Source organism: Triturus cristatus, chromosome 1_2, assembly GCF_964204655.1.
Source record: "Triturus cristatus chromosome 1_2, aTriCri1.1, whole genome shotgun sequence".
NCBI classification, from domain to species: domain Eukaryota; kingdom Metazoa; phylum Chordata; class Amphibia; order Caudata; family Salamandridae; genus Triturus; species Triturus cristatus.
Genome location: NC_140580.1, coordinates 1,045,766,997 through 1,045,793,581, shown reverse-complemented (window position 1 = coordinate 1,045,793,581; position 26,585 = coordinate 1,045,766,997). Strand labels below are relative to the sequence as shown.

The 26,585-nt window shown below is 43.2% G+C and overlaps 1 protein-coding gene across 2 annotated transcripts in view; it reads left to right on the top strand.

Moving 5' to 3' along the window:
• The window catches only part of MRRF (mitochondrial ribosome recycling factor), a 141,790-nt gene extending 117,176 nt beyond the window's left edge, over positions 1-24,614 (top strand). For both annotated transcript variants that reach the window (XM_085612193.1, XM_085612202.1), the window contains exons 6-8: positions 11,474-11,565; positions 14,105-14,264; positions 24,309-24,614. In XM_085612193.1, coding sequence (XP_085468319.1) covers positions 11,474-11,565; positions 14,105-14,264; positions 24,309-24,386 — 330 coding nt within the window. In that variant the 3' untranslated portion in view covers positions 24,387-24,614. The remainder of the gene's footprint in view (positions 1-11,473; positions 11,566-14,104; positions 14,265-24,308) is intronic.
• Positions 24,615-26,585: the final 1,971 nt, after the last annotated feature.

The window sequence follows — 26,585 nt, the reverse complement described above, 5'->3', positions numbered from 1 at the left end:
ACGCGGCCGTAGGACCCTGCTGGCTACCGGGCGGATGCTGACGCTGCCGCTGCCGATACTACTGCACTCTTGGAAGGTCTGTCTTGGAGGGTCGGAGGGACTGCGCACAATAACAGGAGTGAGTGGGACCTTTGAAGGATTGAATAAGGTGGTGCTTCCCCGACAGGCGGGGTAACGCTGATACGCAAGATGGCGGCGACGGGAATCTTTGAAGTCCCGGTTTTGTTTATCGGAGCGCGAATCGGCTTCACCGAGGCTTAATTGAGGAAAGGTCAGTGCGGGATCACCGTTGGCGCATGTAAGCGGAGAGCGCCTTGTGGCATGTAGCTTTCACCACCAATGTACTGGGTTGGCCGTGATTCACCGATGTATGAGAAGACATAAAATGGGGGCGGCAAGGCTCCCCGGGGCCCCTGTGCATTCGTGAGGCTGCGAGGACGGCTGTGTTAAGGAAGAGGTCAGCGTGGGACTACCGATGTGGTACAAGACGGGCGAAGTAATGCTGCAAATGGCACTTAAGAGAGCAAATATGATTTAGTCTGCCGCGCAGGTCTGCTCCCTCACGGAATGGCGGTGGCGGCGGTGGATAGTGGGCTCCTCTGGAGGCGCTGTACTTAGCGGCGGGATGTTGGGCGTTCACTTATGCATGGAATATGAATGGCGACATAATGAGCATAATGAACATAATAAGCACTAATGAGCACTAATGAAGGCGGGGAGTGCTGATGATGCAAGGGGCTTCCTGGTTGCACGTGCGCCGACTGTGTAGCTAATGTCCGAGCAGTACATGGAAGCAGTAAACTGAGAGGAAGCGTGATTGTCGCGGATTTGCCGCTCCATCTGAGCGTTGGCTGGCCTCAAGCGGTGCGCTGATGTATGCTCTAAGGTTTTGGATTCCTATCCACACTGCTTCCGGGAGAGAGACCACCTAGAAGGATCCTTGCCGAGGTGAATATCTTCGGGCTTTGTAATTGAGCTTAGCGGCTTCTACGAGCGATCACAAGATGGGGGACAAAGAAACAAACAAAGAAACAAAGAACCTGAAAAGACTTAAAGCGGAGCCACCTAATCCGATCTCACCCGTCAAAGGTAAAAAGGATGTGACGGACACGATGGACATAATACTAAATAGATTGGAGGAGGTGAGAGAGATTGCGAAGTCTACAAAAGAAGAAATTGTAGCCATCCGTAAAGACATCAGAGACACTAATGCCAGATTGACGGAGTCGGAATCGAGAATCAGTCGCCTCGAGGATTCGGAGACCAAGACTTGTAGCTCCTTGAAGCGCCTACATATTTCCACAGAACAGATGTCAAGGAAGTTGTCGGAATTGGAGGACAGAAATCGGAGGGGGAACCTACACATTTTTGGGATACCAGAGGGGTCAGAAGAAACATACGGGTCCTGTGTCCCATTTTTGGAGGCATGGTTCTCGCAAGCAACCAATCTTAACTTTCATCACCCACTGGAATTTGATAGAGCGCATAGGGTTCCGGGCAGGATCATGCCGGGACAGAAGGGACCGCGACCTATTGTATGTAAACCATTGCGCTACCAACATGTGGAACAAATACTATCATTTGTGCGCAAAAATAACCATGTACTCTGGAAATCTAGTAAAGTGTACATATCACAGGATTACAGTAAAGAAACTGTCGACACAAGGAAGGCTTTTCTTGCTTTGCGACCACAGTTGAAGTCGCTGGGCCACCAATCTGGTTTTGTGGGTCCGGCAAAGTTCCGTGTCTTTATCAAAGGTTCTCCGCAGGTCTTCACGGATCCGTTAAAGCTCAGGCAATGTCTGGAAGGAGGCGAGGAGCTTCACATGGACACGTCATCGGCGGCCTCTACTTCCTCATCTAAGCAGGACTCTTTGTTTCCATAGCAGATTATTATGCCGTTGTGTCATTTGTGGTCATGTAATGTTGGGTCCTGATGCACTGCTGCACTGCTACAATGCTACAATGTTGGGCTCTATCCATGGATTAGAGGGGGAGGCAAGTCTTCTCTTCTGTGCTCTTGGGTGACTTGTGCTTTGTTCGAGTGTTGATTACTAGCCATGAATCGTTCATATCTACTAATCGCTCATTGGTCGGCTCGGATGTGCCTTTTTGTTAAAATGGGTTATGGTCAGTGAGGGTGGGTAATTAAGATTGATAATGTTGATTAATGTTGATAATCCCACTGGGAGGTGACCTAGCGTCAGCTTTATTTGTATAAGTTAGTTGTTGCCTGGATAGGCTCGGTTGTTTAATGGGCGCACAGGTTTGGGCTGTTTAGATGTTGGGTTAATTCCCGAATTGCCTACACAAATGCGAATTGTGACCATGGGAGGGACACTAGTCTTTCCGTGTCACCGTGCCTACTAGTTTATCTCGGGGTGGAGGGGTGGGGGAGGGTGGTTGGGAGGGTGAGGGGGGGGTGGGTGGATGGGAGAGGGATATTGGGGGGGGTGCGTGTTTGTTTTCTGTGTTAATTTTTATTTCTGTTGTTGCTTATGTCATGTTCCAGTGCATACCAGGTCCATTTTACTGCCAATGCCTATGTCGATTGCACTGCCGCGACCCTGCTAGTGTTTCTGTCATGTTCCAATGCACACCAGACTCAAACTCTTTCCACTGCCAATGTCAATGTCAGGGTTGCTGTCACGATCCTGATAGTGTTTATGTCCAGTTGCAATGCATACCAGGTCTAACATCATTCTCCTGTCATTGCCCTTGCCGATTGTACTTCTATCTTCATGCCAGTGCTGTGAGAGTTGGGGTGTTTTGGGAGAGAATGAGGGAGGACCGAGTAAACACTTTTAAAGGTAGTTTGTTAACAATCCACCATGTTGGCTCTTGATTAGTTATGTCATTATCCACTATTGATACTCCTATAGGCGTAACGAGAATGTATTACTTGAAAATACTCTCTCTCAACGTCAAGGGTCTCAATCAGCCAGTTAAGCGCCAGAAAGTCCTGGAGTATCTACGCAGGCAAAAAGGTGATATTGTGTTGTTGCAGGAATCTAAACTTGAGGCCTCACAATTTCATACTCTCAGGAATAAATTCTTTGTTGAGGTCGCAGGGTCTGAGGCGATAGGAAAGAAAAATGGGGTCCTGACATTGATTGCAAAAAAATCTAACGTAGATTTGCTCTCCTCCAACTCGGACTCAAAAGGGCGATGGGTCACGACCAAGCTGACTAAAGACGACACTGAATTTTATGTGACAAATGTTTATGCCCCTAATACCTGCGACCTAACCTTTTGGTCTGATCTGTCTAAGCAACTTGAGACTATCCCGGATTCAGCCATAAACATTATGGCAGGAGACTTTAATCTACCATTTGATCCAGTACTGGACAGGGATTCCAGATGCTCCTTTCGTAGCAATAGATCTCATAAGGCCTTTACTAATCTGTGTACTCGATTCCAGTTGGTAGATACATGGAGGTTGCAGAACCCTGATGGGAGGGACTATACCTTTTATTCTCCTCCACATGATTCATTCTCCAGGATCGACTATTTATTTATAACAAAGAATGGCATTCCCAGAATGGAAGGAACATCTATAGAGCCAAGGGTTTTATCCGATCACTCCTGTATTTCCTTATCCATCTCCAACGTTAAATCTTCTACTCGACAATCAATCTGGAGGTTTAATGAGGAGGTCCTTGATAAAGAACAACATAGGGTAGCGATAGAGACCGCGATTAGAGAATACTTAGAGCATAATGGTAGGGGAGATACTACTGATTTGATTCGTTGGGAGGCGCTAAAGAGTACAATAAGAGGGGTTGTTATTAAAATAAAATCTGCTATTAACAAGGAACACAATAAAGCTCTGGAGACTTTAGAAAGAGAAATTGCCGCGCTAGAGAAGAAACACTTGTCTGATAGGAAAGATGACACAATGAATAAACTAGCAAATAAGAAGTATGAATATAACAAAATAGTAAGTGAGAGAGCAGGGATTTGGTTGACTAAGAGGAAGCAATTCAAACTCTGTGCATCCAACAAGGCAGGGAAGAGCCTCGCTGCATACCTCAAATTTAAAATACAAAAAAATACGATAATTTCCATCAAAGATCAGGGGGAAACAGCACATTCTGACCCGGTCAAGATAGCGGAAGTATTCAAACAAGTTTATGAGCAACTTTATGCCAAGAATACGGAGGTAGTCAATTCCAAAATTGACGGTTATTTGGATGGCTGCAATCTTCCCTCCCTCTCCATTATAGATCTTGATGACCTTAACGGTCCCATCACACTCCAGGAAGTCGAGATGGTCATTAAATCGTTAAAATGCGGTAAGGCACCCGGACCGGACGGGTTCACTGCTAGATTCTACAAAGGCTTTTCCCCACTATTATCACGACCACTCTTACACTTATTCCAAGAAATCAGTACTATAGGGGAGGTGAAGGGTACGTTGTCGGAAGCCATTATTGCGGTACTGCCAAAGGAAGGGAAAGATCCAGCGCTACCAAAGAATTATAGGCCTATCTCCCTCATTAATCTTGACTGTAAGCTTCTAGCCATGATTCTGGCAAATCGGCTTCAAAAGGTCCTGCCCAAATTGATACATGCCTCACAGGCGGGTTTTTTGAAGCATAGACTGTCTAGCGATAATACCAGAATACTGGCGCATGTACTCGAAAGGGCAAGACTGTTATCTACCCCCACTGTTGCAATCACGCTTGATGCCGAGAAGGCATTCGACAGAGTCGATTGGAACTATTTGAATGCAGTCCTAAATAAGTTCAACCTGGGTCACACTTTTATAAAGATGGTGATGTCTCTCTACTCTTGTCCCTCTGCGAGAGTTAGAGCTGGCGGCTCATTTTCCTCCCCGTTTCAATTACACTAAGGCACCAGACAAGGCTGTCCTCTCTCACCCTCACTGTTTTTATTGGCCATTGAACCTTTTCTCTATCAATTGAGAAATAACGATGGTATTGCTGGAATCCCATTTGAAGATTGTATAATAAAGTTGACCGCATATGCGGATGATGTCTTAATAGTATCAGAAAGGGCGGAAGAAGCTATACCGGCCCTCATTTCTACCTTTGACGATTTCTCCAGGGTGTCAGGATACAAGTTGAATAAAGATACAACAGAGGTTAAATTGTTGAATAATTTGGGTAATAGAGAGATTATGGGGGACTCAGGCTTGACGTGGCAGCCAGGCTGCGTTAAATATTTGGGGCTGGAATTTGATAAAGATCTAATCACAACTTTGGGGGTGAACGAAAGCTTGATTCTGAAGAAAATATCTAAATTACTAGAGGGGTGGTCCCCGAAATTACTTTCATGGTGGGGCAGGGCGGAAACCTTAAAAATGATGGTGACCCCATTGGTAAATTATCTGGCGAGCATGTTGCCAATGACGTTCTCGGAGGCCTTCTTGACAAAGGTGGATGGGCTATTTGGTGGGTTCTTGTGGCAAGGGAAGACACCCAGGATATCAATGAAGAAGCTACAGCTATCAAAGGGAAAAGGCGGCTTGGGTCTCCCTAGCTTTAGGAACTATCAGACGGCCTTTCTGTGTAAGCAAGGGGCGCAGTGGCTGAACGAGGACGCGGACTACACCCCGCTGTGGATTGCGATTGAAAAATCGCTGATTGGTAATGCCCCCCTAATAGCATTACTCTCAATGGATCTATCCCATCTGCCCCACTCCAAATACATCCTACTAAATACTAGAAGAGCGCTTCTGAGACTAGATCAAACTCATAAAGTAGGTTTGTTATGGAGAAAGTCTACTATGGTATCGTTATGGTATAATCCATCGCTTAAGATGGTAGGGAAACCTATGCAGTGGAGGGGTTGGTCTAAGAAAGGCATTAACCTGGTGAAGGACTTATTTGAGGGAGGGCATCCATTGCCGTTCTCCTCGCTTCAGGCCAGCCACAATTTGTCACCAATGGATTTTTATGACTTTTTGAAACTCAAGGTCATTTTGTCTACTCGCTCCCTCGACTCGAGCGACCCTTGGCTTAAGACCCAGGTTCCACGACTTATGAAGTCGGATAACTTTGTCTCTAAAATCTATAAATTACTCCTCCCTGCCCCAAGGAAGGCATACAAGAAAAATGAATCCAAGTGGGAATCTGAGCCTAACTCTACCGGTTTGGTATTTGACTGGGACTTGATACATGCTGCTGCCCTAACGAATAAGATCTCCCCGATTCTGGCCCAAACCAAATACATGCTCCTTAACAGGACATACTGGATGCCAGAAAAACTCCATCGACTGCATCTGAGGGATAGCCCCCTATGTTGGAACTGTAATTCAGCGGTGGGTGACTTAGCTCATATGCTCTTTGGGTGCTCTGCGCTAGGACTATTTTGGGGAAAAGTGTTTGACTGCATAGATCATATTTTCAAGATCAAATCTAAAAGAGAGTTTGTCTATGTTCTATTGGGGGTGCTGGATCAAGAGCTTCATAATGACAATGACCGTCAGTTGTTAGATATTTTGCTTACTCTAGCTTGCAAGGTGGTACTATGTAAATGGAAGAGCGCCTCTGAGGTCTCATTCAGGGTTTGGCAGGAATGGCTCTCGTTTCTAAGAAGAGCTGATAACCCAGCTCTACACTCAACCCCGTGGCGCGCTCCCAATAGGAGGCTCTGGAAATCCCTGGACAGTTCTTCGTTCTCATTTGACCCGCCCTGAATGGAAGAGACAGAATTATGGCTGCTAGGCTATAGAATACAGGGCGTGGTGGACTCGGAAGGTACCACACATGATATAAGGCATTGGCTGGCATGGCGCTCACTCACCATAGCGCAATTGGAGTTTGGGGGACGAAATTGGATTCATGACATATCTTAGTTTAATTTAATTTCATTTAATTTCATTTCATTTAATTTCACTTCATTTGATACAAGTTCGTCCATGTTATTCGGACGTGAGGGTCAGAATTATAGTCCTGACTTACGGATCTTATTACTATGTGTATGAGGAATATGACTCCATATATGTCTGTGTTGGGGGCGACTCCCCTATCGACTTGCCAGTTTTCAGGTCCTATGGGTCTGTTTGTTCGGGGATTGCACATGTCATTTATTGTCATTTATTGTCATTTATTGTATGTCCTTGTCATCTCTTTATTTCTTTCTCAATAAAAAAGATTTGAAATAAAAAAAAAATTAGTATCTCGACTTCTCATGATTGGAATTGTCATTTTTGGTCTTATTTTGCTAAGATAAATGTTCTCTATATTTTCTAAACATTTGTGGAGTCGTTTAGTGGTGTATTCATTGTGTTACTGTGTGTGTGACTTTATATGTGTGTGTGTTGCACAAATACTTTACACATCGCCTTTGTAGAAAAGCCTGACTGCTGTGTGCCAAGCTACCAGAGGGTGAGCACAGGTTATCTTACTGTGTATTTAGCTTACCCTGACTGGAGTGGTGGTTCCTGCTTGGCCTGGATGCAAGCCTCAGCCAACCAGGATCCCATTTCTAACATTTCTAAAAATGTATTCTGGTTTCTCTCAATGGTAGCATAGGCATACCTCCATTTGCCCTAAGGGGAAAGAAAAATTAGGATTTCTTTTTCGAGGGGCTTAAGAATTAGAACCATTTAAATGCATGTTTGTTGATATGCGGTTTCAAATATTCGAGAGGTGCTACCAGTAATGCGGAGAGTCTTGATATTGGTGACCTGAACTAGCATTAGTCCTAAATCTGAAGTCCACCAAGATGAACGCAGGCAGATATTCGATTGCCCAGCATCAGCACCTTGGTCTTCTCCGAGTTCAGTGTCAAATACTTTCCAGACCTCCAGGATGCAGTTTTGAAAGGTTGAGGTAAAATTGGACCCATTGCCACCCAGGAGGACCAGCAATTGCATTTCGTTGTTGCCACTCATCTAAAGAAAACAAGCATTTGCAATGCAATAGGTCTCGCATTTGCAAGTATTTGAGCTGTTGGCATTGTAAATGACAATGCCTTTTATTTATGTGTTTTGAAAACCTACAAGCGGTGCGTAAACACGCACTTTGTACTTGTAGGCGTTGCTTGCGAGAAGCGTGGCTGGCAGTAAATGTGCCTCTTACTCGGTAGGCTATACTTAAAGCCTACCGAGTAACAACGCATGTAATAGGTGGTGTCCTCATGGGAGGTTGCAAAATGAGACCAGGCGGTGCTAAGGAGAGACTACTGAGCCTATTGACCAATGAAAAGCCACTATTTTCAAAGGACAATGACACAAAAATATGTGCGGAGCTTCAAGTTCATACCTGAATACAGTATGGCTCGCAGAGCAGCGCATGTCCTGCCCAGGCTTGAGCTAAACATTTGAACACAAAAGACCTAATCAAAATACATGTTTGATGTCTTTCAGTATCTTTAAGATTCAATACTGATCATAATATTTGGGGCTGACAAGACTTGTAAAGTGTGTCTACTTGTAAAAAGTGGATACTCTGTTGGTGATATCTAACTTCATAAAAATTCAAAGTTTTGGCAAACAAGGGGAATGAGGCACAGCGAGATGAATGGGTTTCTCCTAGATTACACAATGTGGCCAAGTGAAAAAGGTTGAATGTGATCGGCCTTCTCAACCAGGTTTATACTCTGGATTTTATTTAGATACATTTTGTAAAATCAGCGAAGTCCAATAAATTAAATGGGCTCCAACGCCAGAGCAATTTGCAATTCCCTTCCTCAGAAGTTAAGATAAGAAAGAGAGCAATACTATAATTAGAATTGGCTGCAGACTTTCCAGTTATGATAACTCTTAAATAATGAGAGTTTCGGCTTTTGGAGCCTGTTGGAATGAAATGTCACTCGCGTGGTCTTATTTAGACTGCCAGTAAATTCACAGCGTGTCACTTCAGATATTTTGATTTGTCCCCTCTAGAACACAACATTCATGCAAGCTCTTTCGGCTTCTCATGCACTATATATAATTGAGACCCATCTTTTCAGGGTGACTGGTTTTGTATAAACAAGGTTTGAGAGATAAGTAGGGGTGGCAGCATTAATTCTAGTGGAAGGGTCATTTTTGCCAATCATCTTTATGGGAGAGTTGCCCTTTGGCATCTACTGTTAAGTCTACCTTGTCCTGCTTCATCAGGTCCTTTATAGCATGTGTGTGGGATATGGGTGAAGATGGTGTGTTAACGAGGTAGGATGGTTGTAGAGATTGTGTTGTGTTTTACTCTGTAGTGACTGAAATACATTGTGGTACTTTACATGAATGGCCGGACAAATGGAGACTTGGCGCCTGATTATGAGTAGGTCGGTTAATTACGACCTGTGCATAAAGCCATGTTTACGCATCGATCAGAATTAAAATGTATTTAACATATACAATAATTATCGGATGTGTTAAATACCTGAATAGTTCAAACCTGCCGAAATTTAACGAGGGAAATGTGTATGGTATTTACCGTACTATGTGGATTTTAGTGCATTAAAAATCAAAATCTGCATGTTTTTCCCCACAAGCTGGTGATTGGCTCTATTTATTGCACCCAATGATTATTGTTATTTATCAGGTGTGCTAAATAGCACCTACAGTCTTAATCAGGGCCTTGGAGGCTGCACACGTACTTGGCCCTGGAACCTTTCCACGGCCTCACATTGCTGGTAAAAGGCTAGCAGTATGCTTGTGTAGAAGGACATACAGGGAGGGTGGTTAATGTAATGCTTAGACCTGTTCTACCACAGTGTGCATTGTTAATTCAAGTTAATTAAACTGTGTTCCAGATAGTCATACTTTCAAATGGTTTGCATATAAAAGCCCATTTTTGCCTAAGTTCAATGGGGCAGCACAGTTAGCCGATCCACAGTTGACATAATTCAAATAATATCCTCCGTGAAAGTCGTAGCTAATGAACCAAGGCAAGACATCAATTAGACAAGCCTTGTAGTAAACAAAATTATTCAGATGGATATGCAGATAGAGACTCAATGTGAATGGTCAGTGGAGGGCCTGAAATAAAATAGAGAGGGCAAAGAGAAAAGAATAGGTAAGTGATGAGTCAATTTCCTTTTTTAACATCTTAAACTTAACAAAGAAACTTTGTGTAGATAGTGCAGAATCCAAGGACACTTTATCATAGTATACTGAAGAGACATCACTTAAAGCTCAATGTCAACTTTAGCAAATACCGTCGGGGGAGAACTCTGATGGGGAAAAAAAGCAGTTGCGAATTAGTAATGCAAAACCCTTCAGGAAGACTCTGGCATCTCAAACCCGGGCTCTAATCAGTATGAAGGAACTGGCAAATTTGATTCAGCTCGAATACAGAAATGTGAGTTTCTACCACTTAAAAGCCAATCGTCGTTAATGTTATTTTGCATTCAGGGCAGATTTCGTGGGTGTAATAAAAAAGAAAAAACAAATGTTATAAATGTCGTGAATGTGAATTTCCTGGAGCATTATGATTAAAGAGATCTTTTTACTAGACATGATGAACTACATAGCAAAGTGACATTGATCCATCTAAGAATATGGTCGGTGGTACTGGCAGTCTCCACACTTCAGATCCTCATTAAAGGGATAGGAAGTAAATCACTTTGATTGTATTTCTTTTCTCCAAGCCAATGGTATTTAGTAGAAGGTCGTGAGGGAAGTAATTGTTTGAGACTTTGAGTCACATTATAATTTTCTTGCAGTGAAGCCCCATTTCCCATATGCTACAATGATATTTAGTGTGTCCTTGCAATCACTAGGTTGTTGCAGGGGGACTTGATACTGGCACTTTGATGTTGGGAAAGATCAAATCCAGTGATATCTCTCACATATGGCCATGTCCACAGAGGTCTGCCGGGTTGAAATCAGTCTGTCCAGAATGCATCTGCCACGATGCTGGTGCACCCCACTTGGTATTTATTTTTGGCTTTTCAGGTGAACACCCCCAAAACAGGCTACTTTTTCAGAGAAATAAACGCCCAATGACCCCGAAGCGTAGGCGGTTTTCTCTCTGCGCTTGCAGGGACATTGTTTGATTTCCTTGCCTGGTCCTTCATTGTGGACATGGACAGGTAAAATATGCACCTGAAAACTGACCAAAATGAAGCAGACCTCCTGATGATCAGCTGGTGGCGGCTATACGTCTGACAAGCTGCCACCTTTGATTGACTGTGGCTTCAGCAGTGGTCAAGTCAGTGATTCCTTCGCCTCAAATTAGGAACGGGAATCACACAGTTTGGTGGGGCAAGAGAACGGTCAATTTTTTTTGATGCTTTTTTCCTGCCAAGGGTTAACTGACCCCCACTATGTACGTTTGTTCCTGTATCTGTTTATAATTAATCTAATCTTTTTTTTTTTTACTGAGCATGCCAGATAAGTGTTGCCTCAATCAATACACTGTTCCTAATCCTAGACCATATTTTTGTGCTTCCTTGACCCAAGTGTGCACAGTTCAACCAGCAATCCAAGGCTCTCTTAACCAGTATTACCACTGTATCCAGTTTTGATGTCTAGAGATGATCATTGACTAACTTATATGCTGTGTCTTGTTGGTAGAGTACAGCTGCGGCAGTGAAAGCAATTCGAGAAAGCAAAATGAATCTTAATCCAGAAGTAGATGGGACGATTATCCGAGTACAAGTTCCTCCGTAAGCATTTATTTTTCTACTACTTTAATCAGTCTGTGATATTAGTTTTGATGGGAACATATCCAATTTAAACAACAAATACCCCCATTATTTTCTAGAAGGTGTAAATGGCAGTTAGGGAAAAAGTAACTACAACACTCAAATATACTCCTATGTCCAACCTCGTAACTGGTATTATGTTTTACTGTTTTCTACATTTCCACTCTGTAAAATGCTTTGATTATTATTTGATTTTATGTTCCCTTTTCAGCCACATTGAGAGACCTTTTTTTTCTCTTGTGCATGGCGGTCTGCATCTGATATGTATGTCAGTGTTGACTATAAAATCTTGCACACCGACTGCCTTTCCATTTGCAAGCTCTCCAGTGCCAGAAAGTTTTTTCCACTAATGTTATCAGTACACTGAAATGCCCAAGCACTTGACCCAAGGCTCTCCTGCAGAAGCCTTTCTCCAGAGTTAAAAGCCTTCAGAAGCCACCATCCTCTCATACGTAGCAGCAATGCAGTGATATGCAGCCAGTCTAATCACTTGACCATTCATGACACAGGACATCTCGTAGCGATGTCCTGCTCCTTCACTCCGTTGGACTTGATGGTTTCTGTCTAAGAAACTTTAATGCCTGTGCACTATAGTCTCTCCGCAATGTACAGTATTTCTTAGAAATACTAAATGAAACCAATAAATACCAACTCAAAGAATTACAAAATAAAATATACGAAAACCTTGATGTACGGTTGAAAAGCATAGGATCAGGTTCTGTGCTAAATCCATACCTTTATTACTCTTAGCTCATCAAGCTATATGGTTTGCTGATACGAAAGCTCAATAAGTTAAATGTTTGCTGCTGAGATAGCATATGTTGTACAGTTGGAATGTTTAAAAGTCTCAAGTTCTGCACAGCCATTCCTCCTCCCAGATGATTAAGTGAATAACCATGGCGATTGATTATAAAAATCGTATATGCTCTGTTGTATCAAAAAAATGTATGAAGGCTTTATACAATAACACATTCTAATTATAAAGGATGGTAACATTTATTGTCAATTTCTTGAAGCCAAGCCAATCTAGTTCAAGAACTGTCAATATTTCAATTTCTACTGTGAGATAAAAGTTGGAGAATGAACATGGTTAGCTCGTGAGGTGTTTCCAGCTTCAACGTCTATTTATGCTTGTAAGCCCAGTTCCAAAAATGAGGTCAGGTTGGCCTATTGTTGTTTTGGTTAATAATAGCTTAATCTGTGTTGGAAGACCTCATGTCATCAGTTCTTCCAAAAAGTACACTAAGAAGTACAACGAGAGAGTAAGCCTGGTATCCGCTTCCTTGAGTTATTGGCTTTCCTGTATTCTTCATAATTCACTATTGTTTGGATGAACTGTCCATCTAGGCTGTGGCATGCCATGGATTGTTCTGTTGTCCCATTTGTGTTGTCATTAGGTTTTAGTGATTCAGCAACAAATAGCCTGTTGTCAGACTAGGGCTAGTATGTGCTATTTGATATATTTACTTTGCTGACACTGCCATTTTAATTTCTGGTTTAGGAATTGTGTTCTGCTTGAATGCCTTAGCCATGAGGCAAATGCACAGTGCTATGTACTAACCTCCAAAATGTATTTGTTTTACCTTGCTTTCCTGATAACATGTTGAATTTAAAGCTGTTTTTGTTCACAAAGTATTGTATTGTACCACTGATTTAGCCCTTAGTACACATATGTAGGGTGCTGAAGCACTATCCTATATGGGTAGCACGCTATACCATGTAGTGTGTTTTTGGACAGTTGTTGTCTTGTTTGGATCCTATGTTAGAAGTTCTTCCTTGTCATACATGAAGAACACAAATTGCACTCAAGCACACACTATTCCAATTGTAAGATAAGTCTCATGTTTGTAGCCCATTATTATTTCCAGTCCACACAGATCAAGGTGTTCCACGAAGTTTTTTACTCCAAAAGCAGATTTCCATACAATGTTGTCCAACAATGCCGCAGCCGACATTTTTTTCTTCCACCTGGACTTTTTCAAGGCGATACGTTTGGTGATATATCCAAAGTAGGTTTGAGGTCTCTCCCAAAGTGTATTGATTGCAAAGTGTAGGCAAAAAATTCCATCTGCCTGGGACCTCACAAAATTGGTCGCCCCAATTGCTGGGCTGACTAGGAAATAATTCCTAAAGATTTATTGTGTCTGCTTCAGTAGTTATAAAACATAACAAGGGAAGGCACCACCCTGATGAGCGTGCCGGTCTGTAGGTTTCACTGTCCATGTACCGCCGTATTATGACCACTGAGCTCTTAAATGTACAATAGTGAGGTGCATTTATTTTATGGTACTAGTGGAACCCATAGACTTATTGAAGATACCTGGTTGCCCCCTGAAAAAGTGACTCTTGATGTTACATCATTTATAAACTGATCAAAAATTTCTAGAAACAGGTATGGTATTTACAAATTTCCATTCACTTGAAAGTTGTAAGCTGGAAATGACTTTGCATGCATGCCTATATGCACTCTTATATTCTTTCTTTGTTTTTTCTATTGAAGAGTCACAAGAGAACACAGAGAGAACCTAGCAAAACTTGCCAAACAAATTACCAATAAGGCTAAGGATTCCCTGAGGAGAGTTCGATCAAACGCTGTTATTGAAATTAGAAAATCTAAGAACAGCGTTTCAGAAGACACCATTAAGCTTTTAGAGAAACAGGTATTTATCTCCCCTAGAGAGTGAAAGATGTGAGCAAAAGTATTGTTTATGTGATTTAAGTTTTGTTTCTCTTGTTGAAATGTGCCACTCCAATAGCACTGTACACCAATACCCTCTGTAAGTCATCAAACACCGTTTGATCTATCACTCTCCTTACTGTTTTCAGTTTGTGATTTCCACATATACATGTACTGGAGAACATGTGCATGTTCTCCAGTACATTTGTAACAAGAACTGAATAACCTTAGGAATACCATACTCGGTATAAGGTTAGATAAGATTTAAAGAAACATGATAAGTCCATGGAAAGGAACAGTGCGTATAAGAGTTGGGAAACCAGTCCAGACTAAATGGATGAGCTTGTATCCCACGAGGTAAGAACAGAAGAAAAATTAAAGCAACAGAGTTTGGTACGTACTTCATACAAGGTAGGGGCAGTTACACTGGAAATCAAAATCTGGAACTGACTGCAAGTAAAGCTTCTTGGACAGAACAGTCAGAGTAAGAGCTCTAGAGATTCAAAAAAAAGGTTTCTTCATAGTCATTTTCCGAGCATGAGAGCATAGAATGAAAAGGAGGGACTCTATGTCAGTGATCAGAGAACTAGAGGGGAAGCGACAATGGGTGAGACTTTAAACATGATGGCAATGCTGTCTCCTTGTTTTCAAGTCAGTCTAGATAATTATTGGAAGTCTGGTGTGTTGTGGGAAGGAAAGGGTATTTTGAAGGTGTAAGTCATTTTTCAAAGATCAAAAAGTCAGGGATGTGAAATTCCTATAGCCCGATGCCCGGTACAAATTGTTTGGGGTCGAGGGCATCACGTTTTCATGTGTAATTTGTCCTTGGGCCAAATAGGCCCAACCCTTAACAGCACAAACCATTTGGCTGCCAGTGTGCAGTACCACATTGTGGATCAGGAAAGGGCATTGTCTGCAGGTAAGGTAATATTTTTGTCCATATGTTAATGCTGTTCAAACTTGTATTTCTGGTTCATTAATTGAAGGCCTTTATTATTATGGTGAGCGGTCTAAGTAAATGTTGTAAGCTCTGACTGCACTACTGACAGTGGTTCCAGTATAAAAATGTGTACACACGTTTTCAAAGTTTAGCAATATGAGGCTATATATAATGCTCCCAGAATGCTCTCTGATTTGATGCACACATTTGGAAAAGCTTGAAAAGCAACAATGATGATTCTTTGCTTTCAAAATGAAATGTTCATTAAAAAAAATGAAAGCAGGAAAAAAAACATTCAGCTAAACTACTGTAAAATTTCAGGTACCATTTCTTTGCAGCATCATTTAGTAACGTGTTGATGCATGCTAGTATTTCCCATACCTATTCATAATGGAAAATCAATGTAACCAGTTTCAATAAGAATTTGGGGTAAAAAATAAACAAACTTGGGCAAAGCCAGTAGGTCTGAAATTGGTGGTCACCTTTTTAGTTTTGTCAATGTGTGACTTGTTTTGGCATATTTTTTGTAAAACCTTAATGGTGTGGGAGCTGCCGGACCCTCACCATTATAACAAACATTAACAAAAGCAAAAATAGTTTTTGGTCTCAAAAAGCACACACTGCCACAGTAGTTGCTGGCACTGAACAAACTACTTTGTGTGCCGATATGCTTCTTGTGAAAGAGCAGAATGCGTTCACTCACAGTGAAGCCAGCCGATACGTAGAGCGAGACAGAATTTTAATGAACGCAAAAGGTCATGGTCAGCGCCAGACCAAATTAGGGGCCCAATTATTAAAGAAAGTCTCAACAGTGCACCCATGGTATATGTCCTTGCATTAAGTGCATCTATACGGCTTTCATGAATTCCCAAGAATTTACAGCATGAGGACAAGAAATAGGACTCCTAGAAAATATTTGTGAACCGCATTTTAGCATGAGCAAATATGCTTGTGTAGATTTGCTCATGCGAAAATCTGAGTGTCACTTCACTTTCCCTCCAACCACCTTTTTCCCAACTCTGGAAGAAGGTTTTCGTCTGCCATTGTCAGGAGTAAATTTCCAACATTTCTCAGTATGGGAAAAGATTAGAGAAGAGTTGTTGAAAACCCTTAAAACATGCAAGTTAGTCGGTTTGCGCAGACTCAAAAGGGCATTCTAACCCTGAAACTTACCACTACCTTCAGCCCCAGTATGTAGATCTGCGGAAACGTGGCAACATAAGGGGATTGCAAGTATTCAAACACTACTATGGTATGAGCCTTGGCATACTCAGAGATGCTATATCAGAGCCCCTATATAATGATATTGCTGCCATAATTTGTCCCTGCACTACATGGCACCAAAGGGACAAGTGGATTTTGTTACAGGACAAGTAGATTTATGAAGCAACCTGCCCCATGGACAAGTAGATATTTTATTAAATTTCACACCCCTGCTTTTAAAAAGTAATCCAGGGTATTCTAAAAACAAGTGATGAAAGGGCAATGTAATGCCCCAATTCAAACATTCCACATTCAATAGTGAGCAGATGTGGCAAGATGTTCACTGTTTGGAGGGGCAGAAACGTTTTGGAGAGCAAAAGTCTGTAGGCAAGTGAAGGGGCTAGAGCTCGGATTACTATTGTGTTGGAGAAGGAGGACACAAATACATCTCATAAAACATGATGTGATAGTGGAGGTGGTGGACGAGTTAGAGGAACTATGAGTCTTGAGGAAAGGCATATGGTTGAGCTGGAATACTGCAGGGTAGGTATGTTTGAATTTGTTGAACACAGTTCAGAACTCAAGATGGATGCAGTGGTGATAAGGGCACGGGTAGATTAGAATAAGAAAACAAGCATTTTTAATGCATTAGGTCTCACGTTTGTTGGAGCTGGAGCTATTGGCATTGTAAATGGCAATTTTTTAAAATTTTGTTTTGGGAGGAAGTGATTATCTAAAGAAAAAAAGTGCATGCTATACCATATTATAACCTTTTATAGCAACTGTACAGTAAACCTATGGCTATGTTAACGTAAAGGGGTGTGAATGGATGAATTAAAATACAAAAAATGAATCTTAAAATGCAGGATGGAACGTATAGCAGGTGACAGGAACTACCCATTATTTAATAAACAATACATATTATAAAAAGTGCTCACACACAGAGAATGTGAAATTTGCGCACTTCAGCAAAGTGGCTTGCTCCAGCTTGGTGACAGACACAGAAGGGTTCATGTTTCAGTAAATATACGTGCAAATGCACTATGATATGGTGTCCATTTTGTTTTAATTTACCAGGAGGCACCCATCTTGGAGGGCAAAATAAAAACTATACTTGGTGTAAACTGAACTCCAAATCAAAAGCAGTTGAATGCTTGGTATTTTGCAGTTAAAAAATCCCACTTACAAGCGAAAAGCAGTGAATTTCTTAGATGATTCCCTCTAAGACTCTTTCGTCTCACAATGCTTTACTTTGGCTTGAGTGTAATTGAACTATCTGTATTAACCATCTATATGAAGCACCTGTCACTCTGCACCGAGCAGTGCTTTTTTGGGCGCATATAAATTTGTGTAACCAAGTACATTGCCCTCACCAATCAAAGTCATCTTCACAGCTATTGGAGGGCTTGCTGAAGCTGTGGGAACCCACAATGTGAAAACGTTACAAGTCAAATTCTTTGAAAATCCTGCACATAAATTTGATTTGCAGACTTTTAAAGAGTGAAGAGACACTTATCTGTAACATATTGTTAACTTTTTTTTTTTTTTTTTTTTGTTTTTGAAACCGTTTATTACAAAATTCAAAAAATATACAAAGATGGGCCTACAACCTTCAGGCCGGCCGCTAGCAAGCAAAAGGAGCATGTGATACAAACAATAGCGCGCATGCCGCGGCAAAGGGAAATGCACAGGAGTTAGAAGCGGTGGTAGCCACGCCATCCGGACCCCTCATAACGGTTTCATTTTAATATAAATAACAACAAAAAACAAATCCACAAGGCAACCCACAATCGGAAACAGCAGCATGCGCTCCCCTAGAGGGGGGACCCTACCAATCCATAGGAGTATCAAGGGGGGGGAAAGGTCAAGACGGGGATTAGGTGGACTCAGTGCCCTGAACCGGGGAGATAAGCTGGCTAAGGGGACGGGGCCGGTGACGGATCGGGCAATAACGGCGGAGTACAGATTCCCCCGCGGTAGGCGTTCCAGGGGCCCCATACGTTCACCCATGTCCCAGGCTTACCTCTCGCAACATACACCACCTTTTCCCGAAACATGCACCAATCCATGTTATCCTTCCATGCCGAGACAGTCGGCGACCTCTGGGAGCCCCACAGTTGAGCAATGTCGCGTTTGGCCACCATATATCCCAGAGTCACCCACCGCGTCTGCGGCACCGAGTAGTCGGTTGGCTCCCACACATTCAGAAGGCATCTCCTCGCTTCGGGCAGCAGCGACACACGCGTAACCACCCGCAGGACCTCATGCACACCACGCCAGAATCGCTCCACCTCCGGGCATTCCCACAAAATATGGAGAAAGGTCCCCAACGAACCACACCCACGCTTACACAACCCGTCCACAGCATAGCCCATACGCAGTAGCCTTGGCCCCGTAACATAGACCCTATGGAGTATCTTGAGCTGGACGAAGCGAAGGCGGGCCGGTATGGCCACCTCTTTCGGGGAGGCCACCGCAGATACCCAGTCCTCGTCATCCAGCTCCAATCCATCGGCCACCCATGCCTCACGAAGGTTAGTTAGCAGTCCCGAGCGGTCATTGATAAGTTTTTTATAGATTAATGAAATCGTGCTGTCCGGTACATGTCCATCTAGCACTCTATCCTCCAGAGGGGAATACTCCGGGATGGAGGCAACGTCCGGGAATACGGAGCATAGCGCATGACGGATCTGCATATACCGAAAGTACTCCCTGTCCTGCAACTGGAATTCTGTCTGTAGCATCTCGAACGTTTTGAATCCCCCCTCGTCCAGAGATCACCCACCCTGCTGATGCCTATCATGTCCCACTTCTCAAAGCCCTTCGAGGTCCACAGGGAGCCCAACTGCTCAGATGCGTATAGTGGCGCCGCCCGGGTCAAACGATCTTTCCACCCCATCGCCACATTAGCCGTGTGCCACACTCGTACCATGACACGCGTGGGGCCCGTCAGACGTGCGTCAAGCGAGCTGGAGTAAAGCGCTCGGTTATAATCACCACCCGGCAGTAACATCTTATCCATTTCAAAAGCCGGGTTTAGAGCGGGCCCGTACAGGCTGTGATTAATCGCAGCCAGCTGGGAGGCCCAATAATACCGTTTGATATCCGGGAGGGCAATCCCCCCGTCATACCACGGGAGCGTCAGCTTCGCCAGGGCGATACGCGGTCTAACTTCCCAGAACAGTCGGCGCTGCAAACTCTCCACCTCGCGAAAGTAGCGCGCCGGGACGACGTCCATTGTGTTCTGCAGAGCGTATAGGAAACGCGGCAGCGACATCATCTTAAACAATGCCGCCCGGCCGAGCGGCGAGAGCGGCAAGCGCCTCCAACGCGCGACATCCTCCTTCAGGCGCTGGAGGGGGGGAAGCAAGTTCTGACTATATCGGGCCTCCGCGTCCAGGGTAATGAAGACACCCAGGTACCGAAATCCCCGCGGGGCGATCTGGATAGGACAGCCCCGCGGAAGGATAGGATCCTCCCCAGAGAGAACATAGACGCACGATTTAGCCCAGTTGATGACAAGGCCGGAGTTAAGACCAAATGAATGCAATACATCAACCAGTACTATCAGTGATTTACGTGGGGAAGCCAGGTACAGGAGAATATCGTCAGCGTATAGAGATACGCGGTCCTCATACTCGGGGGTCCAGCGGAGACCACGAATAGAAGGTTCCCACCGCAGCCACTCCGCCAGGGGCTCCAAGGCGAGCGCGAAAAGGAGCGGCGATAACGGGCAGCCCTGCCGCGTGCCCCTGCCCAGCTCGAACGGAGCCGACACTCTACCGTTCACAACCACCTGCGCCAGCGGGCCAGAGTACAACAATTTTACCCAATTGATGAATCCTGGGCCAAACCCAAACTTCGCGAGCGTCGCCCAAATATAAGGCCATTCAAGCGTGTCAAACGCCATAGTGGCGTCCAAGGACGCCAAAATGGCCGGCTCTCGTATGAACGGGACACGTGCGAGCACCCCATGCAAACGCCGCAGGTTAAGCGCTGTATTGCGATGAGGGATAAAGCCGGACTGATCCTGGTGAATCAAGTCACACACTACGCCGACCAGCCGATTGGCCAACACCTTGGCGAGGATTTTGGGCTCCGCATTCAATAGCGAAATAGGCCGATAGGATGTGACCCGGTCCCGTGGCCTCCCCTCCTTATGGATAACCACGATAGTAGCTAGACGCTGGTCTAGCGGGAGGGAACCCGCCAAGTGGGCCGCGAGGAACATAGCACGGAGATGTATTGTTAACTTTTTATTTTACGTCTATTTTTTGGTTCACTGCTGACTGACTAGATAGCATTTCTGTGACAGTAGGACACATGTTTATGATGCCAGAAGAAAGCAGCCGTTTGTCACTTAACGCTACTTACGGTCAATAATAATCCTGCTGATAGCTTCACCGTTTAGATTAGACCATAAAGAAGCAGGAGCCCTGCAGGAAAAAGCGTGCCACATAGTTTCTCAGTAAAGAAATTCACAAGCACGAACCCCTTTGAATATTGTAATCACAAGATGATTAAATGCCATGTCATCTTGAATAATGATTTTTTAATTGTTCCCCTAAGTCACACACCGTTCAGTGTGTTTGCAATCCAACAGTGTGCACTTATTGATTTCAGGCGTTAAGCTGTACACAGGACATTTTCCATAACAAGTGCACAGAAAACAAGTAGCATGACACGATAATAAAAGTTAAACATCAAGCTGGCAGAAGGCAGGCTGCCATACTTACAGAGAAAGCGCTGCGTCGCACGAGAATGAAAGTAAAACACCAAGCACAGGTCAATTTCTATATCCAGTGCAGACAAAACAAGTAACACAATATGAAAGCTAAACATAAAGCGTGGCTAAAGGCACCGCCGCCATACCTACAAATAATGCGCGTGCGACACGAGAATTAAACTAAAACATCGGCCACAGGACATTTTCCCTATCTAGTGCAGACGAAACAAGAATGAAAGTTAAACATCAACATCAAGCTTGGTGAAAGGTCCAGCCGCCATAGATACAGATAAGTGCTACGCAAACAAATGATGGACGGAATGCTGAATAAATCATACATTCACCCCCAGTCAAGAGATCTGGGTTAAATCCATCGTTCTTTTGCTCACCATGCCACCCCAGGTTAGACCAAGCCATATGCAAATCAGTCTTGACCCTGTGACACTGTATTCAAGCTAGTCTGGCTGATGAGGGGTGATGCCCCAAAACCGGTCCCAGGATGCCTGTTTCCAGTCCAGGGAGGGCCTGGCCTGGCAGTTCGTGCTGGACTGTTCCCAATGGGTGCAGGGTCAAGACTGATTTGCATTTGGCTGGGTCCGAACTGGAATGGCATGAGGAGCAAAAAAACGATGGATTTAGGCCCAGATCTCTGTACTGGGGTGAATGTATGACATTGTTCTGCATTTTGTCCATCAATTGTTCTTTTTGCATTTGTCACCCCGAGTGGGACGGGTATGCCCAGACGTGGGTCGCGTGCTCTCCATGCCACTGAAGTCAAGCTTTCCTGGTTGATGAGGGCTGAAAGCCCGAAACCGGTCCTAGGATGTTTGTTTCCAGTCCAGCAAGGACCTGGCCTGGCAGTTCGGGCTGGACTGTTCCCATTGGGCACACGGTCAAGACTGATTTTCATATGGCTGGGTCGAAACTGGAATGGCATGGTGAGCAAAAAAACGATGGATTTAGGCCCAGATCTCTGTACTGGGGTGAATGTATGACATTCTTCTGCATTTTGTCCATCAATTGTTCTTTTTGCATAGTTAACAGATAAAGCGCTGCGTGTGACACAAAAAAAGTAAGACATCGCTCATAGGACATTTTCCATATCCAGTGCAGATAAAACAAGGAACATAACACAAGAATAAAAGTTTGTTTGTCCGCATATGCCCTTAAGATGCAAAAGCTTGCCGTACACCTTGTCACAGCCCTGGGCGTGGCAGTGGTGCCGCTTGGCGAGTGTGCTAGGGAGCGCGGTACCGTGAAGGGGCATACCGGAAGCTGGGGTTGGCAGCCCTTCGGACAGGGTGGTGCAGCTGTCTGGGTCGCCAGCCAAGGATGCTGCGCTGTAATAAAATATTAACACAGTGCACCTCAACTAACAAACCAGTCCGGAAACATTAAGCACACAGTAAATAATTAAAGAAAACCCAATCGATTCTCACTGAAAGGCAGGCAGCCCAGCAAAAACAAAACTGTGAAGAGTACTTACAAAGAAGTCCGGTGCAGCTGGGAGCTGCAAGGTGGGAGGGAACCAAACAGTATATTCAGCTACAATACCATTACAGGAGGAGGGGCCATCACACGCTGAACAGTGCGATGGCCAAACAAAACCTTCATCGATTGAATTCACAAGCGAGGGAGCTATGCCCACAAAGTAGGGACATATAAACAAATGCACCAATAACAAGCCAGCATTTTTAAATGACACACAACAGCCAATGGCAATTGGTGGGTTTGCCAGAACCCCTAGACGAGATACAACACTTCGATCAGGCTCCACCTAAACTAGGTGGTACCCATGAGACAGTAAAGGTATTTTACAGTTTGCCATGCTGATTTACTGCAAACTCCGTTTTTCATGTTATCGTTTATATCACTACACAGCACGTTAGCAGTGAACTCAACAGCAATATAATTAAAATGCTTAAAAGAGGTGGAATAAAGTCAGTTATCCTCAATTACCTTGCTTATATGACTTTGCATTTGGTACAGTTGAAATTGTTGTCTTCAGAGTTGAATTTGTGTTCTGTGTGGTGTAACATATACCTTCCAAACAACAGTGATGCAAAGATTATTCATATCATGTTTTTAGTTTTTCTGTTATTCTTTCTCTGATATCAGTCCGCATTCAGTAAGATTTTGTGAGCACAAGGCATGCATTCTTCAATAGTTACCCTACAAGGGATGCAGCTCCAGTGAAGGTCTTGGTACCATTTGCAGGGGTTCAGAATTAGATTCTCTAGATGTTTGGGAGGGAGTGGATCTAACACAGGTGATGAGAAATGTGGTAAAATGTGTTGCATTTCTGCACTTCGGATACATGCGGATGAGGGAGAGTGAGAAACACAAATCTAAGCAACTGGAGTAGCTCAGTCTAGAGATTAAGACGTTGACTAACTTCACCCTGTTATGGGAAGATTGGGAGGATAAAGAAACAAGAGCTGAATGTATGATTGAGATGAGAAGATGGGTAAAGTCCCATGGATATCCAAGAGGAGCATGAGTGAAGATAAAACGGACGGACAACAGTGTCAAAAATTTGGACTTGTCAAGTACCACCAAGGAAACGTTTAGCATTTGAAGCGTGATGCATGTGATTTAAGATTTCAAGGGAATTCACTTCACTAGAGTAGCCTGACTGTAGGAAAGTAAGGAAGTTACCGAATGCTTACAGACAATAGGATACTTCCACAGATATTGTGTGGTGGCAGTGGTAGATTTATATAGATACCTAGATATAGAGGTAACAATTTTAAAAGTTGGTTTGTGTGTGTTCACTGTACTAGTGTGGTTCTATATTGATATGTAGGAAGAAGAACCTTATTTCTTCCAATAGTAATGTTGGACTATAACATTTGGATATATACAGATCTCATGCCACGTTATAAAACTCGAGAAAATGTTAACGCGCCATGTAGAATTAACACAATCACTTCTTCCACTGTTGGCACCTTGTTATGTTGGAAATGTCTATATTGCACTAGTTCAAGAATGGTTGAACCTTTTGATGTTCAGATGCTCTACAATAGGTATCTGTTAATCTCTCGACAAGATCATATGCGGTATCAACACATAATGCGGTCGCTATTGGCTTTAATTATTGCATAAAAGTTTCAAATTCGTAGTCATTCTAAGCAAGATGCTCTTATTTCTTGGTACAGGTTCAGCAGATGGCAGAAGACATCACAACAGAGATGGACAATCATCTAGTGACAAAGACCAAAGAGCTCCTAGGCTAGAGATTGTAAATGTGTGCCGCATCATGACGTCTGATTCCAATGTCCGTTTTTGCTTTGGAATCCTAATGTGGTTCTGGCAGTCTAGTTTCTGGCAGCAAATATATATCAACGATCCATACTTTGTCACAATTATTGGACTTACTGCGCTATCATGTAATACATTTGTATTTTGTTCAGATGTAAAATAAACTAAAAGCAATAAATTGTAAAAATGATTGTAAAAATAAAGTGTAAGTCCTATATTTTGAAATTGTTTTCTCTTATGGGTTGTGTCTGCTATTTTCTGTACCAAACACATAAACCTTAAGATGCGTTCTGGGCAGATCATTTATTTAATATGATTTTCATAAATACTCTTCACCTGTAGAATATGCTATGTCTTTCTGAAAACCAAGCATTCGCAGATTCAAATTGAAATTTGGATGAAGTATCCATTAGTTGCTCTATGGTCATGTAACTCGAAGCTTACATTTTCTGTTTGTTTTCACCCATGCAGAGTACCAATCTTGATGTTATGATTGATCTAATAAGCCATGAAATGAACTATGCTACTCTACCCATTGGTCAAATACATTTACCCATAAGAATGGTGAATTAAGCTCTGTCATTCTCCTAAATGGGTGAATGTGTTTCTCTCTTCCAGCTTCACAATCCAGTCTGCCTGAACTAGCTTCTGGTATTTTCGGCCCACAATTAAGTATTTATGTAGCATAATACAATGTATATATTTAGTTAAAATCCATGGCGTTGGATCCGCAACTCTAAATGCGGGTGCCCCTACCAAAATCATTGGATTCTAACCTACATGCATTGGTTTCCACTGACAGAACTGATGTCAGCTTCACCATTGAGAGATGTTAAATTAATAAATCTGCTGTTCTTTGTCAGATATTCTTTTGCCACCCATTACTAAAATTATTCTCTCAGTTTCACTAAGTAACCGCGCAGTGTTTATTGGCACCTCATGAAGCCTTTGTTTCAAGCAGTTATGTACACCAGCACGTCAGTGACAGGCTATTTCTGTGACCATTAGTTCAGATTTAGTTTTCAGAACTAATTAAACAACATGAGAGTTAAAGATTATACCATAATGGCTTGGTTACATTGCGCATCCATGGATCAGTGCCCTTCTGCCGAGGATAAGCAGGGGCGGTGCTCCCATAAGTCAAGCTAGCTCCAGCAGAAAATAAATGCAATTTTGCAAGGCCCGCTATCTAGCTTTCCACAATGTCTTTAAATAATGCTAATTCTTATACAGGGCCAGCTGACATTAAATAGACAAAAGTCATTTCACAGGCTTTTCGTATGCAGAACACTGTGGAACCTGTCCACCTTCTCTGATGATACATCTATGGTAAAAGTAATTCTCTAGTACATAAACATGGACACCTTTACCACTATTTGTTGGATGGGGTTTCTCTTTCTCACATAACTAGAATATGAAACGTATTATGTATGAATCTTGTATGCCTCCCTATGTGAATAGCAAGTTTGCACCTATCTGCATTGCACCCTCGCCTCAGGGTCTGCACCATACCAGGGAGTACAATGTGTGCTTGTGTCAGTATGTCTATGTATGCACGGATGTGTGTGTTCCTAAGCACTTCACTAAATCGGAATAAAAAAGTAACCGGATTAGGATCGAAGTATGACCACACTATCATCATTCCAGCAATCATTGTACACTTATAAGGATGACTTTTGCTCATCCCTATTGGATATTGACATAACCTCATCATTCATATATAAGAAGCCCAATCTCACTCAATACCCCATGTACCAGTGTTAGAGATTCTACTTCCCATTTGAATCTAATAACCACTATCTAAATCTGTAAAGAAATAAATATAAAAGAAGGCAACAAATCTCTTTCAGCATGGGTGCTCGGGTGTAGGTAAATAAACTTCTATAGAGGATGGTGGTCGGCCCACTAGCCCCTCCAGGCAGACGGATGCTCTCTATTCTGGCTACGCCTTTGCCCTGTAGAGGACAACCCACCCCGTTTAGGTATTCCTGACTTTCTTGTGGTGATTTCTTCTACTAAAGTGAAGACTGCCAGTGTAGCTGTCAGCCAACTGAATGCTCAGTAGTCTGCCATGTTTTTGCGGCCCGCATGTCATTGTTTTTTGGCTTTAAGAAAGAACCTTCCACAGCTGCTGTTTGTTTCTGGAAAGCACAACAAAAATGTTCCTGGTACTC